The sequence below is a fragment of the Microtus oregoni genome, unplaced genomic scaffold (genome assembly GCF_018167655.1).
Source record: "Microtus oregoni isolate MIOR12 unplaced genomic scaffold, Mior012 000062F_ref0000492, whole genome shotgun sequence".
NCBI classification, from domain to species: domain Eukaryota; kingdom Metazoa; phylum Chordata; class Mammalia; order Rodentia; family Cricetidae; genus Microtus; species Microtus oregoni.
In genome coordinates, this window is record NW_024543872.1 from 8,119,902 (window position 1) to 8,135,611 (window position 15,710).

The following is a 15,710-nucleotide window of genomic DNA, read 5'->3' on the forward strand; positions in this document are numbered from 1 at the left end:
GTGTCGGCACACACTAGATGCCTCTAGTGTTGAACCAGTGACTGAATGACAGCCCTGTACTAATGTAACGCTGGTGTTGTTGCCTCTGTGCTGCAGGTGCTTTTCTGCTCTGGGTCATGTGGCAAAAGCTCGATTCCTGCATGAGACCAATGAGATTGCAGATCAGGTGTCCAGGGAATATGCAAGTATCATCCTCTCGCTTCATTCAGCCTCCCAAGCTGGAGTTTCTGTTCGTTTTCTTCCCTGATTCCTACTTTCCCAGCCTCTCTAGCTTCCACCCTACCCACCTTGGAATTGCCTGTGAAACCTCAGGCTGCTAAGTCCCTTAAAGATCTTTAGCTTCTCAAGTCTGTTAGCCCCCGTGTCCTCCTGCCTTCCTGTGTCCACCTGCGCTGAATGACCAAACCTCCTTTTCCCTGTAGGGTGGAGAAGGAACTGACTTCTATCAGGTCCGAGCACGATTGGCCATGCTGGAAAAGAACTACAAACTGGCAGAGATGATCTTCTTGGAACAGGTAAAGGGGAGACGAGGAGCAGGATGGAAGAGGGGATTTGGAAGGGGGAAAAGGATGAAAGACCAAGACTTCCAAAAGTTGGGAGAGAACTTTTAGGTTTAGAGAGTTCATCCCACGCCTTCTTTAGCTTTTTCAGTTTCTCCTCTTTTTTTTTTTTTTTTTGAGACAGGGTTTCTCTGTGTAGCTTTGGAGCCTGTCTGGAACTCGCTCTATAGACAAGGCTGACCTCAAACTCATAGAGGTCCACCCGCTTCTGACTCTCAAGTGCTGAGATTAAAGGCGTGTGCCACCACTGCCCAGCCTCCTCTGTTAGTCTCTATCTAGGCAAGCATCCTTCTTTGGTCTTTAATTTCTTCTTCCTTTCAAAAAGTATCTTAGCTCCTCCCTACTCCAGAACATGTCTTTGCAACCTTTTATTTCATTTATTTATTTGTTTGTTTATTGGTCTTTGCAATTTTTATGCACAGGGTAGATCCAAGTCTTTGTGGCACCCAAAACATATAGTCTGAGGAGCCTTCATTAAGATAAATTGCTCCAAGTACCTGTGCAAAAAAGGAGCCCCGAATCTTAAGTTTCTTTTAGTCTATAATAAATTCATCACTGAGTCAGGTGCATTGCTCAGTGGTTGATCTTGGGCTTGATATGTGCAAAGCACTCACTTCAGTTTCCGATGCACATGCCGGCATCTCAGACAGTCTGAGAGGACTTACTGATGGTCTGCCTCCCCGGGGTCAACCCTTAGAATGCTGTGGAGGAGGCCATGGACATGTACCAGGAGCTGCACCGCTGGGATGAGTGTATCGCTGTAGCTGAGGCCAAGGTATTGTTCTGTCTTCGCTGCATGAGTGTTCACGACTTGGCATCACCAATTTTAGCAATCTTTCTAAGGAAGCCATAGGATCTGGAATGGGGCTGGGGCTGGCTGATAAGGTGAGGGATTAACATATTGGTGCCATGGGAGGAGCCACACTGTCCCAGAAGAGGAGCAGGAGAGACATGGAATCCCTAACTCCCTCTGTGATGTCCAGGGACACCCAGCCCTGGAGAAGCTGCGCAGGGATTACTATCAATGGTTAATGGACACACAACAAGAGGAGCGAGCAGGTGAACTGCAGGAGAGTCAAGGGGATGGGCTGGCAGCCATCAGCCTCTACCTCAAGGCCGGGCTCCCTGCCAAAGCTGCACGGCTGGTGCTGACCCGCGAGGAGCTGCTGGCCAACACAGAGCTGGTAGAACATATCACCATGGCCCTCATCAAGGGGGAGCTCTACGAAAGGGTATGTGGGCTGCCTCTCCCCGGTCCTTATCTCCACCCAAGGAGACCTGGGGGTCCATAACTCTCCCTTTCCGCCAGCATTCCTTCTTTGGGGAGCTGATTCCTGACTCTTGTGTTCAGAGTGTCATTGTATTCATGTGTTGGCAGGCCGGTGATCTCTTTGAGAAGATTCGAAACCCACAGCGGGCCCTTGAGTGCTACTGTAAAGGCAATGCATTCATGAAAGGTACTAGCTGCTCATCAGCTGTCTTTACCACTGTACACCCAGTATCCCAGCATCTCCTTGGGGACATCGCTTCAGGCTGACTGGCTTTGTTTCCTCTGCATTCCTCCACTTCTCACCCATCCGTCCATACTTCATCTCCCTGTCCTGTTTTCCTCGGTCCCATCCCTGGGATTCTGAGCCAAGTGCCTCTTCTGTCCCTGGTAGCGGTTGAGCTGGCACGACTGGCTTTCCCAGTGGAGGTTGTGAGGCTGGAGGAGGCCTGGGGGGACTACCTGGTGCAGCAGAAGCAGCTGGATGCGGCCATCAACCACTACATTGAAGCCAGGTATGGCGGCACAGGGCACAGGGATCTGGGCATGACGTGAGAAACTGTGAGAGAAGGAGGACGGCACCGCCTAAAGGAAGAGATCTTGAAATGTAGGTTAGAATGTGCTTGGGGTCTCTTTATTCCTTTCATCCCCCTCTCTCATACATATTTAATGTATTTCCTGACTATGCCAGGTGCTCCATTAAAGCAATTGAGGCTGCTCTGGGTGCCCGCCAGTGGAAGAAGGCAATTTATATATTAGATCTCCAGGACCGAAACACTGCGTCTAAATACTATCCTCGTGTGGCCCAGCACTATGCGTCTCTGCAGGAGTATGAGGTGAGGAGGAGTCCCGTTTCTGCAGCTCTAAAGCAGTGCAGTGCAGGGTGGTAAGGACGTCCCCTAGAACAAGATATGGGGCAGCTCACCAAACTTTCCTGTTGGAGTGCAGCCATCACGTCCCTACCGTCATCCCAGCATGGCACAGATGTGATCTCTAGCTCTTTCCTGTGCCAGCTCCAGTGATTCTCTATGAATAACTCTAGCATAGCTAGTGTAGATCGCCCTGTTGCAGAAATGTGAGGCCCTTTAAGTTCCGCCTGAATAGGCGGCTCAGCAGTTGAGAACACTTGTGTGCAACTGGGAGCACCATTGCTCTCGCACATGCCTGTAGCCCCAGAGCTGTGGGGGTGAAGACAAGAGGATCCCTAGTGGGGCTTGCTGGCCACCAGCCTAGCTAAAAAGTATATGCTCCAGCTTCAGAGACCAATCTGCCTCAAAGAAACAAGGCAGAGGGCAATAGAATTAACACTCTGTGCTCTTGTTCCTGTGTTTGTGTGTGCCTAACACATGTGCATACACCACACATATGTGCACCACACACACACCCTGCTTTTATCTAGAGACACATTTTCTTGTACTCATCTTTTCTGCAGTATCACTACAAAGTGTTGTGCCAGGCTCTCTACCACCCCTGTTGATATCTTTGCAATTTTAGATTGCTGAGGAGCTCTACACCAAAGGAGACCGGACCAAAGATGCTATAGACATGTACACCCAGGCTGGCCGCTGGGAGCAAGCCCATAAGGTAATGAATGAGCAGTGTCCATGAGGAAAGAACTCTGTGTTAGTGGCCACCATGCTGCCTCACTCCTTGGTCTCCAATACTTCTCCTTTACTAGTTCCCTGAAAGCTAAGAACGTACTAAAATACAGCCCTGACAGTGTGGATCCTGTCCCTTAGCCCGCATTTCAGCTAGTGGACCTGGGAACCAGGCATTCTGAACTACCATTCCAAAGCCCCTGGTCCCTTGACAGCGCTCTCATCTTCCCCTACATTGCAGACCTCAGTAGAGTAAGCAGAGGCGTGGTAATGCAGCGTGTGCTACATATCAGTCTCTCAGGCCTCAGCAGAACGGAGCTCTTCATGGGCTCCTGGTGGACACGACACTGCCTGAACTGAGAGTGGCAATAACAAATGCCAGTGATTGTTGGGCGGACTCAGAGTTCAAGAGCAGCTAAGTTTCCATGTGGCCTGGCACCTGAACCTCTGGGTTCCATGTTCATAGCTGGCAATGAAATGTATGCGGCCAGAGGATGTGTCCGTGCTGTACATCACCCAGGCCCAGGAAATGGAGAAGCAGGGCAAGTACCGAGAGGCTGAAAGGTGAGTGTAGGGAAGGGCTGGGTCTGAGGACTTGAGGCCTCCCTCCTCCCTGAAGCAGTAGCAGCGGGGATCTAGCTGTAGGAGGCTCCAGGTGCATCCCCTGTCTTCAGGCTGTATGTGACAGTGGAGGAGCCTGATCTTGCCATCACCATGTTCAAAAAGCACAAGTTGTATGACGATATGATCCGCCTGGTAGGGAAGCACCACCCAGATCTACTCAGTGACACACACCTTCACCTGGGCAAGGTGAGCCTTTCTACCCCTGCCCATGCCTCCCAGCCAGTATCCATCTCCCTTCCATCATGATGCACTACCCACAGGAGCTGGACCAGCCAGTATCCATCACCCCTTCCATCATGATGCACTACCCCACAGGAGCTGGACCAGCCAGTATCCATCACCCCTTCCATCATGATGCACTACCCCACAGGAGCTGGACCAGCCAGTATCCATCACCCCTTCCATCATGATGCACTACCCCACAGGAGCTGGACCAGCCAGTATCCATCACCCCTTCCATCATGATGCACTACCCCACAGGAGCTGGAGGCAGAAGGCCGACTCCAGGAGGCTGAGTATCACTACCTTGAGGCCCAGGAATGGAAGGCAACTGTGAACATGTACCGGTCCAGTGGGCTCTGGGAGGAGGCCTACCGGGTGAGGAGTTCGTGCATCCCTCTTTCCTGTTCTTACATGACGAATTTTAACTAATGTCACAAAGACCTGAGTATTTCTGTCTGAAGTACAGCCTTACCCGTCTATATAGCATTTACTTATAATTTTAAGGGCTTAGGCTTTCCTGAAGTCCACCCTCTGTCCCTAAACACTGTGACCCTACATTAGAGACCTGGAAGCTGGCCCTCTTCAGTGCTCATCACAGCTGGGGCAGGAGGCCAGAGACGACAAGGGGCAACTCTGCAGTGGGCAATGCTCTAGCAACTTTGCTTCACAGGTGGCCAAAGCCCATGGAGGAGCCAACGCCCACAAACACGTGGCCTATCTGTGGGCGAAGAGTCTGGGAGGAGAGGCTGCAGTTAGACTGCTTAACAAGCTGGGGCTTCTAGAGGCTGCCATTGACCACGCTGCTGACAACTGGTGGGTCTCGGGTGCAGTCTCCTCTCCTTCGGCTCCTTCCCACTCAGAGCAGCCCACACATAAGGAAAACTGACATGCAACTGAAAAGTAATTCCAAAAGCTGAAGCAGAAGTAAAAACATGTGACTAGGCATAGTGGTGCCAGTGTATAATCCTGCCACTTGCAGGTGGAGGCAGAAGGATCAGAGGTTCAAGGCCAGCTTTAGCTACATAGTAAGTCTGAGGCCATCCTAGACTATATGATACCATGCTTCAACAAAATAAACTAAAGAGTGAGACATTGGCCAGGCATTATAATAATGCATAGTTTTGGGGGGGTTTGTTGGTGGTGTTTTTGTTTTTTTGTTTTGTTTTTGTTTTTTTGAGACAGGGTTTCTCTATGTAACAGTCCTAGCTGTCCTGGAACTCACTTTGTAGGCCAGGCTGGCCTTGAACTCAGAGATCCACCTGCCTCTGCCTCCTGAGTGCTGGGACTAAAGGCGTGCGCCACCACTGTCTGGCACAAGTAGATCTCTGTTAGTTCAAGGCTGGCATGGTCTACACAGTGAGTGAGTCTCAGGCCAGGCAACCAAGGTTACATAGTGAAATCCTGTATCAAGAGAGAGAGAGAATGAGAGAAAGAGAACATAGCAGAGAGAGATCTTTGGAAGGGAGGTGTTTTATCAGTGGTTCTAGAGAGACAGGTGGGGCAGGAACAGCACGAAAAGTTAGAACCATATTAATCAGTAACATTTCTGGGTCATCAAAGTATACTTTTGTTAAATGAAAAAATGTATATTTTTCTCTTTTATCTTAGACAGTTTCATAAATATATACAATGCATTGTGGTCATACTGCCGCCCCCCCCCCTGCAATTACCCTGTCTTATCCTCTCATTTCTGCTGGCCCCCAGCTAATCTCCCTCCTACTGTGATGTCTTTTGTCTGCTTGTGAGCCACTGTTTGTAATTAGACTTGCCTGTGTGAACGTGGGAGGGGGTTAACTACTGCAGCACACACAGTTGATCCATGCAAGTGTCTGTATTTCTTAACAAATGTCACGAAGCCTGGGAGCAGAGTCACAGGCTCGGACTCCATAGTAGTCAGGAGAAGGGGTGGAGCTGCCCTTCCTTCCCCAGTGGTTGTCTTTTCTCTATTTCCTCTTGCTTCTGTAAGTATTACATACAAACTCTACACCTTCCATTTCAGCTCCTTTGAATTTGCCTTTGAACTCTCTCGGCTAGCCCTCAAGCACAAAACCCCAGAAATTCATCTCAGATATGCCATGTACTTGGAGGATGAGGTATGAATGTAATTTAGTTCCCCCTATACCCCTAACCTCTGTGACCAGTTCAGTCCTGTCTTCTAATTGACTGTGATGCCAGGCTCCTTCTCATCATATGTGACTATCTTTCTGTCTAGGGCAAATTTGAAGAGGCTGAAGCAGAATTCATCAGAGCTGGTAAACCCAAAGAGGCAGTCCTCATGTGAGTGTCCCCACATCGTTTCTGTTCACTTATGGGTTTGGAAATGAAGGCATAGCACATGTGTAGCATCAGAGGGTAACTTGCAGGAGTTGGCTTTCTCCTTCTACCATGTGGGTTCCAGGATTTGAACTCAGGTCATGGGTTTTGTGGCAAGTACCTTTACCCACTACGCCATCTCCCCAGCCCCCCGCTGTTTGGTCCTGCTCTGGAATAGAATAAAGATACTGTCCCAGTATCTTTCATGGTCATCTTTACTTTCAAAGCTCGCACAAATGAAACTAATAGCCCCTCAGTTGTACAGCTGTCTGTCTTCCACTTACTGAGGCTTCAGTCCTGTACTCAACGTCTTCCGTGTCCCCCATTTTGGGCAGGTTTGTCCACAACCAGGATTGGGAGGCAGCTCAGCGTGTGGCTGAGGCCCATGATCCTGACAGTGTTGCTGAGGTACTAGTAGGTCAGGCCCGTGGGGCCTTGGAGGAGAAGGACTTTCAGAAGGCAGAAGGGTTGCTGCTTCGGGCCCAGAGACCAGGCCTGGCTCTCAATTATTATAAGGTGAGTCATTATATTTGGGCCACAAAAGGAGGATGAGATAGTGAGAGGTCACAGATCTACACTGATTCCTGGTGCTGAAGAGGGCAGGAAAGAGAAAGGATAGGCAAGAAAAGGGAAGAGAAAGGCTAAGAAGTCAAGAACCCGGCCAGAGGAAGCTCTTCTGATACCTGCAAATCTGAGCAGGAGGCTGGGCTCTGGAGCGACGCTCTGCGGATCTGCAAGGACTACGTGCCTGGCCAGCTAGAGGCCCTGCAGGAAGAGTATGAGCGAGAAGCCACCAAGAAGGGGGGAAGGTGAGAAGTCATGCGTCCTGGCAGTGTTGTCAGGACCAGGTGGGCTGAACCACACTGCCCCTGCCCAATCGTGAGCATTAAATATTTTCATCCCCCAGAGGTGTGGAGGGACTTGTAGAGCAAGCACGACAGTGGGAACAGGCTGGAGAGTATAGCCGTGCGGTGGACTGCTACCTCAAAGTTCGAGACTCAGGGAGCAGTGGCCTGACGGAGAAGTGCTGGATGAAGGTGAGGCTCCGGACTGTTCTGGCTCTGGTTCCCACAGGTCCATTCCCAGTAAGCTTCCTGCACAAACGTTCATCTTGTTCCTCCTGTGCCTTTATTTCAAGTAACAGATCTCTCCTGGGTACCTGCTATGTGTACTAGAGCCCCACAGCCGAAGACTAGAAGGGATGTAAGACAACACCCCAGCCAGAAGTTAGGAGACTTAATTACTACCAGATCTGAGCAAAGACTGAGGTGTATGAAGTGGAGTTCAAGACACATGAGCTTTGTGTGGGCTGGCGTAGTCCAGAAGGTTCTCTGAGGAAGGAAGGACTTGAATGGGAGCGGAAAGGACAACTCCAGACCCTGGGGCATAGTTGAGGCCAGTACGAAAGCATGGCTGCTCCTCCAGCACCCCCACCTGATAGCTCCCCTTCAGCAGACTGAGCCAGCCCAGTACTCTTCACCAAGCTGAAGACAAACTATTGGTTAGAGAAACAAAACTGATACATGTGTGCATATGTCTGAGATAAGAAACTGACTCACGCAGTTATCAGAGTGGGCAAGTCCAAAGGTCTGCATGGAGCCTGGCGAGCAGGCAGGCCAGGAGAGAAAGTGCTGTAGTTCCTGTCTGAAGGCTGGCAGGCTGGAGACCCAAGAAGAGTCAGCATTTCAGTTCCAGAGAGCGAGCAGGAAAAAGCCAGTGTCCCAGTTCAGACAACATTTGGGCAGGAAGAGTTTTCCTTTACTCGGGTAAAATAAGCCTTTTGTTCAATTCAAGCTTTCAGCTGATTGGATGAAACCCATCTATATTAGGAAGGCCAATCTGCTTTACAATTTAAATGTTAACCTCATCCAAGTGCATCCTACAAAAACACCCAAAGTTCTGTTTGAACGATGCCTACATACTGTGTAGTCATCACGCAAAACTAACTGATAAGCCAACCCTGTTATCTTTGCAATTAGACATGCATGCATAGTTTAAATGGGTTTAGGGTGGGATTGGGAGTCCTGAGGGACTAAGGGGGTTCCTGGCTCTCTAAATAATACTGTTATGTTGATGCCCGTGCCAGATGTCCTTAAGTTCTGGGGTCACTGAATAGGCCCTATAAGGTGGAACAGGAAGTAAAGGGGTTGATGTTTGGCTGTGAGGTTTGAGCAGACTTTAATCAAGCACTTAAGCAGCCTAAACCTTTTACACCGTTCACTAAAGTCTGTGCAGAGCTGTCCTTCAGGTTGGTCACAGGGTGCCTCTTCTCTAGGGGAGAATGCATGCTTTAAGCCTTGCTTACAGGGTTTGTCAGAGCAAGAAAGGAAAGGGAAAGGACAGGGGAATTGGTCTAGATAATAGCCAAATCATGTCAAATGGAAATTAAAATCAGTGAGGATGTCAGCATCTCAGAGGAAACAGTTAAATAGCCGTCAAATCATCCACACCAGCACTATCTGCTGGAAACGCTATGCACGCTACAATATTATTGGAGTTTTTTCATACCTGTTCTTGAATAAGGTTAACAAAAAGAGAATTAAAAAGAATTGCAATACCCCTAATTGAACATTTAAATGTTGACTGGAGAGATGGCTCAGTGGCTTAGAGCAGTTGCCCTTCTTCCAGAGGACTCAGGTTATGTCCCCATCACCCACATGGCAGCTCACAACCATCTGAAACTCTAGTTCCAGAGAATCCAATGCCCTCTTCTAGTCTCCATGGCACCAGACACAGGGGAAAAATGCATGCAAAATGCCCATGCACATAAAAATGAGCAAAATTGGGGCTGGAGAGATGGCTCAGAGGTTAAGAGCACTGGCTACTCCTCCAGAAGTCCTGAGTTCAATTCCTAGCAACCATATGATGGTTCACAACCATCTGTAATGCGCTCTGGTGCCCTCTTCTGGCCTGCAAGCATATATGCAGTATAGAAACACTGTACACATAATAAATCTTTTAAAAGAATGAGCAAAATTTTAAAATATTGGCATTTTAATATAATATCCATTGAACTTGATATTATTGGTATTTGCCATTCTTTTTTTGTTCTGTTTTCAAACTCCAGTGAGCATGGATAATCTGAGACTCACAAATAGTTACCAGGTTCCCTACAATTCTCATTTCGGTTTTCTCTATACTATGCTATCAAGATTCCATCTGTGACAAAATTCAGTGAGCTCATACGACCGATGAAGTGTGCAGAGTTGCAGCGAGCCAAGAGGAACTTGATAGATTCTCTGGGGTCACACAGAAGACCTGTGGGCCAGGCTTAGCCTGGGAGGGTGGAAGATGAGGAAGGATCACAAGAACATTGGAAGCTGGAGGAGGAAAACACAAAGGCCAATAACCCTAGTAGACTCTTTCTTCTCCCCATTTCTATCTTCTGTTCAACCACTCAGGCAGCGGAACTGTCCATCAAGTTTCTGCCTCCCCAGCGCAGCCTGGAAGTAGTTCGGGCTGTAGGTCCCCAGCTGATTGGAATTGGAAAGCACAGTGCGGTAAGTAGGGTGCTAGGACCGACAGACCCTCATGTACATGGGATGGTGGGTGACATGTGATCCAGATGTAGGGGTGGGCCCTTTGGCAAGTGCGCCAGTTTTGTGGGGAGAGAGTTCACCAAGGGGAGGCACTGAGTCAGATGGAAAGATAGCTTCCACTCAGATTTCCCTGTGCAGGCTGCAGAACTCTATCTGAACCTGGACCTCGTCAAAGAAGCGATCGATGCTTTCATTGAGGGTGAAGAATGGAACAAGGCCAAACGCATAGCCAAAGAGTTAGACCCGCGGTAATTGCCAGGAGATTCTTAGTTCCTTTTGTAAACACTGAGGGAAATTTCTCATGGTGAGGGTGTGGTGCTGCATGACCAGAGTTAGCAATCTCTGTGTATCTTCCCAGGTATGAAGACTATGTGGACCAGCACTATAAGGAGTTCCTGAAGAACCAGGGCAAAGTGGATTCGGTAAAGCTCTCAGTGTTAGGAGGGAGAAAGCAGGAAGAGGCCAGAGGGGCTAACTAGGTGTCCCATGTGAAAGGCCTGGGTTCCCCAACACCACCAGAACAAGAGTAAAAGTCAAATTCATGAAGAGGTACTAGAGATCCTCCCTTCTCCTCTCAGCACATCTGTCTTTACTGCTCCACAGCTGGTGGGTGTGGACGTAGTAGCTGCCTTGGACCTGTACGTGGAGCAGGGTCAGTGGGACAAGTGCATTGAAACAGCTACGAAGCAGGTACCGCTGGCCCTCCCATTCCCACCCGCCTCTTCCTGATTCCCACCCCTTAACTCCAATGCCCAATCTGCAGCGGCCCCTACTGAGCACCAGAGAGCAGTCTTCCGTCCTCTGATTCTGAGATCAGAATCCTCAAGTGCCCTGTACCTCCTAAACAAACCCGTGCTGTCTTGTCACTGCCTGTTCTTGCTGACCCAGCCTCTTCCGTGCTGTTCCTCCACTCCCAAACAGAACTACAAGATTCTGCACAAGTACGTGGCTCTGTATGCAACTCATCTGATCCGAGAGGGTGGCTATGCCCAGGCTCTGGCTCTCTATGTGCAGCACGGAGCCCCTGCTAACCCACAGGTACCAGCCTTCTTGAGATGAATGTTTCCTTCTTCATCCTCTAGAACCATCCCTTCATCTGTCTCAGAGAATCCTGAGCTGAAACAGACCCTCTGGAGCATTTACCCTTTGAAAAAACACCCAGGCAGCTGTCCATGTTCTTAGTGAACATACCCGACCTGTCTGTCCAAGAGCAATCGTGGATAGCCTTCAAGGGTCCTTACTGACTTCCTCTAGAACTGACAGTTCTCCTATGAAGAATCAAGAATTTCTAGACTGTAAGCCTTCACATCATTAATCGCCCACACTCACTGAACACCAGCTAATATGATAGGGTTTTTTGTTGTGAGTTTTGTCTCTTTTCTGAGTCAGGAACTCTTGTAGGCAAGGCTAGCCTGGAACGATGAAGCCTAGGATAACCTTGAAATCCTGGTCCTCCTGCCAAACTCAGTTTTTCCTTAGGCCTCTTCTTCCTTCACCAGTCTCTTAGCTCCTACACACACAGCTCCCTCACTCAGGTCCCCTTCCCCTCAACCCCTAGAACTTCAACATCTACAAAAGGATCTTCACTGACATGGTTAGCTCTCCTGGGACCAACAATGCGGAGGCCTACCATAGCTGGGCTGATCTTCGGGATGTCCTCTTTAACTTGGTAAGCAAGGATCAACAATGACATAAAAAGTTCCTTCTGTTCTAGTCTCCTTTACCTTCTCAGTGCAAATGGCCAGCAGTGGCCACTCTACAATCCTCCTTGGCCCTCTTCTGACCCGAGCCTAGCTATGCTCTCCCCCTGACCCCCTTCTCTAGTGTGAAAATCTGGTGAAGTCCAGCGAAGCAAACTCGGCAGCCCACGAGGAGTTTGAGATGATGCTGCTGATCGCTCATTACTATGCAACACGCTCTGCGGCCCAGAGCATCAAACAGCTGGTAAGGTGCAGCCAGAGATTCAGCACAGAGCACTCGGTCACAAGGATGCTCCTTCAGACCTCGGGAGCCAAACACATCCAAGTCTGGGTCTTGGAGCACATTTCCCTCTGTGCTTCTCTTCTAGTCACTCCAACACTTGCTGAGATGGGTTCTTCCCAGACTGTCTGGCCGGAGGGCTGTGCCCACAGCTCTACCAGCCTCATTATGTTCAAACGTTCAGATAGCGTGTTAGTTTTATGTACCTCCTACAAGTACACACAGTTTGGCTTATTTTAGTTATAACTGTGCATACATTTCATGTACGTGGTCAAATTCTCGAAAGTAGAAAAAGCCCTATACATAACCTGAGCTGGTCACGTAATGCTGATGAAAAGAACTAAGACCGGAACAGCCTGAGATCTAGAGGGTTCAGAACGGCTTGCTGGTTGTCTAGCTCCATGGCTGGCTTAGTTACAGACTCATTGGTCTGATAGCTCAATCACCACAGGGCCCGGATCATAAACTTTGCCTTTAATTCACAGGAAACCGTAGCTGCCAGGCTCTCCGTCTCACTCCTGCGCCACACCCAGCTGTTACCTGCAGACAAGGCCTTTTATGAAGCAGGTACTGCTGCCAAGGTGAGCTGGGGCAAGGGAAAGAAGGGTGGGGCTGAAGAAACTCGGAAGAGATGGAGACTGCCTTGGGCACAGCTGCGTAAGGGGCTGATGTGGAGGATGACACAGCCTGCCTCTTCTGGAGCATTCTCCCTGACCCCAGAGAAGTAGATCCAACCTCACACCCATCTGCACCTTTTTTTGTGATAGGAAGTTGGCTGGGAAAACATGGCTTTCATTTTCCTCAACCGATTTTTGGATCTGACTGACGTAAGTAGGGAAACTGTGCCTAGAGATTAGGGCCTTTGCCTGTCACCAGCTGTGCCCATCTCATGGTTGACTGCTCTGCCACAGGCAATTGAGGAAGGGACTCTGGACGCTCTTGACCATTCAGATTTCCAGGACACAGACATCCCCTTTGAGGTGCCACTCCCGGCCAAGCAGCATGTACCGGTAAGGTGTCACCAGTGGGTCGGCACCGAGAAGGGTAGAAGGCTTTGGGATGCCATTTTTCGGTGACATCAACCCTGTTACTCAGGGGAAGCAGAGGCAGTTCCAAGGTGGACTACTTATAGCTAAAAGCCGAAGTACGGGCGCTAAGGGCTCAGCAAGGCCCTGTCCTCACCCCCCAAGCCTCCCAGCCCCAGGTGAAGCTAATGCTACCTCTCCTTCCCAGGAGGCCCAGAGAGAAGAGGTTCGAGACTGGGTGCTCACAGTCTCGATGGATCAGAGGCTGGAGCAGGTTCTGCCCCGGGATGAGCGCGGTGTCTATGAGGCTTCCCTGGTAGCAGCGAGCACTGGGGTTCGAGCCCTGCCCTGCCTCATTACAGGTATGGAACCCCACGTTACCCCATATCCCGTGGCAAGTAGAAAGTAGGGAAAAGCATCAAAATTCATTTCAGAGATAGGATTACCCATCCCACTCGACTCCCAGGCATCCTTCCCAGTCTCTTGCCAATCCCATCATCTCGTCTTCCACCACAGGTTACCCCATTCTGAGGAACAAAATTGAATTTAAGCGACCAGGGAAGGCTGCTAACAAAGACAACTGGAACAAGTTTCTTATGGCCATCAAGGTGAGAGAGAGAGTCAGTCGTAAAGGGCAGAGCTAGGAATGGGGTGGGGTTGGGGTGGGAGGCACTCCGAGTAGGATTGCCCGAAAGGCAGGTCCAGACTCTGTGCCTGATCCTCAGGACACCCAGAGGCTCCAAGGAGTCCCTCTCATGTTTTCCCCTTTGCTCACAGACCTCCCACAGCCCAGTGTGCCAGGATGTACTCAAATTCATCAGCCAGTGGTGTGGGGGGCTCCCCAGCACCAGCTTTTCTTTTCAGTGACTGTACTGCTGAGCGTTTAGCTCTTCCCTCATTAAAGCTCTGTAAGTAGTCGAGACTGCTACATTCTTTGATCAACATCTCTCCACCCAGTGCAGTGCGCTGGGCTCTAAAAGTAATTGCAATCAGGCAGAAAACAAAAACTAGTCCTTTTATTACAATTATTTATATCACCCTCTGGTCAGGGCCCCTTGCGTAGTAGAAAACACCTGTGGATTACGCCTCAGAAGAGCAGTTGCCTGCTAAAGAAAGAGCCGACCCGCATCAGAAAGCAAGCAATATAGCAAAATAAAAAAACTGGTCCCAGTCCCAAGAATGCATCCCACCCGGGGCCTTTTACCTGTCCTAAACCCAGGTTTTCTGTTTAGTCTGGAAATCCTGGTGGTGGTGGAGTAGCTGCACGTTTTCCGGCCTTTTACACTCAGAAGGTTCAAGGTCGGTCAGTTCCTCCAGCTGCAGGGGAGGGTGGGTTCAGTAACTGGGCCTTAAGAGACACACCTTTCAATACAACCAGGGTGTGGAATGAACCCTTCCTGTTTCTCTTCCATACCTGCTCCTGCAGCCCTTCCTTCCTGCAGGGCCCAATTCCCCGCAGGGTGAGTGCAGCTACACAACAGTAACCAGAAAGAGCAGCCTCGCCTGCAGACATGAACAGAGAGGGGATCCAGAGAGCCAAGGCTGTATCCTAAAACCAGAAGTAACAAAGAGGACTAGGCCTTGGAAGGGGGAGGAGCAGCACAAGGGGCAAAGGTGAGGCCCAGAGAACACTAAGAATCAGCTCACATAAATTCTTGTGGGATCAAAGGGGCAGTCAGTGTGTCCAGGCCCCTGGTCCAGTGGTATGGAGGGATCCAGCAGTCCTGGATGGCAGTCAGCAATAAGGCGGCGGCCACCATTGGCAACAGTGAGCGACACAGCAAGAAGGAGGCCCATGGAGCAGGCAGCGGACACAAGCAGATTCACTAAGGCCAGCGTCAGCAGGGCCCAGTGCTAAGTGGGGTAGAAGACCGGGTGGACAGTCTAGTTAGGTTTCCCCGTGATTTAGAAACCTGAGTTTCTATTTGAGGCTCCTGCCCAGAAGTTTGAGCTGAGACACCTCCACCCCTCTCACCAGTCGTGGACGAAGAAGGTTCCTGGATGCCAAGAGGGCCACAAGTCCCACGGAAACGCTCTGCGGAAGCAACAAGACTAAGGCTCACTGTCTCTCGGCACCCAGCCCACCCCGCTTGCCCATCCATCCGCCAGCCACGCTCACCAGCAGCCCCGAGCCCACCGAGATGACATTGGCCGTGGTGTATTCCGGTGTGACCGCGCCACGGGGGTTGGCCACGTGCCGCAGGACAGTACCATGCAGCACAGCGCCCACCAGAAGGTTCACGTGGCCCACCAGGATCAGAGCGAGGCCCACGCGCATCAGCCGCCTGGGCCCCCGGGCGGCGTCTGAAAAGTAGGGGGAAGGGCGCCATCAGCCGTGCAGGGAGGGGCCACAGGGCCAGCCGCGGCGCGTGGGACGCCGAGAAACTACAGGTGAGGAGAGCCAGGCAACTTACCGAAGACGCAGAGGCGGCAGCACCTCATCGTGGGTCGCTCTGCCCCCGCCACCACCGGTCCGCCCTATCTGGACCTGGGCCTCGCCCCGCCGCCGAGCAGAACCCCGGAGCTTCCGCGCCGCCACAAGGCAACTCCACCTGGGCCCGCCCCGCCCCCGGCCTGAGGCC

The 15,710-nt window shown here is 50.6% G+C and overlaps 2 protein-coding genes across 3 annotated transcripts in view; one reads left to right on the plus strand and one right to left on the minus strand.

Annotated features, from left to right (window-relative positions):
• Positions 1-14,041, plus strand: part of LOC121439765 (intraflagellar transport protein 172 homolog) — a 35,192-nt gene extending 21,151 nt beyond the window's left edge. Inside the window, exons 19-48 of the mRNA XM_041640385.1 lie at positions 97-181; positions 423-515; positions 1,258-1,335; positions 1,544-1,792; positions 1,939-2,017; positions 2,222-2,342; positions 2,519-2,663; positions 3,322-3,411; positions 3,892-3,989; positions 4,100-4,235; positions 4,530-4,646; positions 4,942-5,084; positions 6,271-6,364; positions 6,484-6,548; positions 6,920-7,100; positions 7,284-7,393; positions 7,492-7,621; positions 9,986-10,084; positions 10,262-10,371; positions 10,482-10,545; positions 10,727-10,813; positions 11,045-11,161; positions 11,682-11,792; positions 11,948-12,067; positions 12,589-12,684; positions 12,871-12,930; positions 13,015-13,113; positions 13,337-13,490; positions 13,645-13,736; positions 13,906-14,041. Of these exons, the coding sequence (XP_041496319.1) occupies positions 97-181; positions 423-515; positions 1,258-1,335; positions 1,544-1,792; positions 1,939-2,017; positions 2,222-2,342; positions 2,519-2,663; positions 3,322-3,411; positions 3,892-3,989; positions 4,100-4,235; positions 4,530-4,646; positions 4,942-5,084; positions 6,271-6,364; positions 6,484-6,548; positions 6,920-7,100; positions 7,284-7,393; positions 7,492-7,621; positions 9,986-10,084; positions 10,262-10,371; positions 10,482-10,545; positions 10,727-10,813; positions 11,045-11,161; positions 11,682-11,792; positions 11,948-12,067; positions 12,589-12,684; positions 12,871-12,930; positions 13,015-13,113; positions 13,337-13,490; positions 13,645-13,736; positions 13,906-13,995 (3,313 nt within the window). The 3' untranslated portion in view covers positions 13,996-14,041. The remainder of the gene's footprint in view (positions 1-96; positions 182-422; positions 516-1,257; positions 1,336-1,543; positions 1,793-1,938; positions 2,018-2,221; positions 2,343-2,518; positions 2,664-3,321; positions 3,412-3,891; positions 3,990-4,099; positions 4,236-4,529; positions 4,647-4,941; positions 5,085-6,270; positions 6,365-6,483; positions 6,549-6,919; positions 7,101-7,283; positions 7,394-7,491; positions 7,622-9,985; positions 10,085-10,261; positions 10,372-10,481; positions 10,546-10,726; positions 10,814-11,044; positions 11,162-11,681; positions 11,793-11,947; positions 12,068-12,588; positions 12,685-12,870; positions 12,931-13,014; positions 13,114-13,336; positions 13,491-13,644; positions 13,737-13,905) is intronic.
• An 83-nt stretch (positions 14,042-14,124) lies between these two features.
• On the minus strand, positions 14,125-15,683 carry LOC121439683 (keratinocyte-associated protein 3). 2 transcript variants are annotated; one of them, XM_041640259.1, is made up of 7 exons: positions 15,543-15,683; positions 15,248-15,432; positions 15,104-15,163; positions 14,776-14,982; positions 14,543-14,677; positions 14,333-14,445; positions 14,125-14,231 (listed from the first exon to the last, which is right to left on the minus strand). In XM_041640259.1, exons 1-6 carry the CDS (start codon positions 15,568-15,570, stop codon positions 14,338-14,340), a joined length of 723 nt encoding a protein of 240 aa, XP_041496193.1. In that variant the 5' UTR covers positions 15,571-15,683; the 3' UTR covers positions 14,125-14,231; positions 14,333-14,337. The 2 variants fall into 2 exon arrangements, with proteins under 2 accessions (XP_041496193.1, XP_041496192.1); XM_041640258.1 differs by having other exon boundaries at positions 14,125-14,234.
• Positions 15,684-15,710: the final 27 nt, after the last annotated feature.

Coding starts and splice junctions, on each gene's coding strand:
- LOC121439683 (XM_041640259.1), bottom strand. CDS start 15,570: ATGAGGTGCTGCCGCCTCTGCGTCTTCG. Junction 15,433..15,542: donor CTGCCGCCTCTGCGTCTTCG/GTAAGTTGCCTG, acceptor CCTACTTTTCAG/ACGCCGCCCGGGGGCCCAGG. Junction 14,678..14,775: donor TTGATCCCACAAGAATTTAT/GTGAGCTGATTC, acceptor TTCTGGTTTTAG/GATACAGCCTTGGCTCTCTG.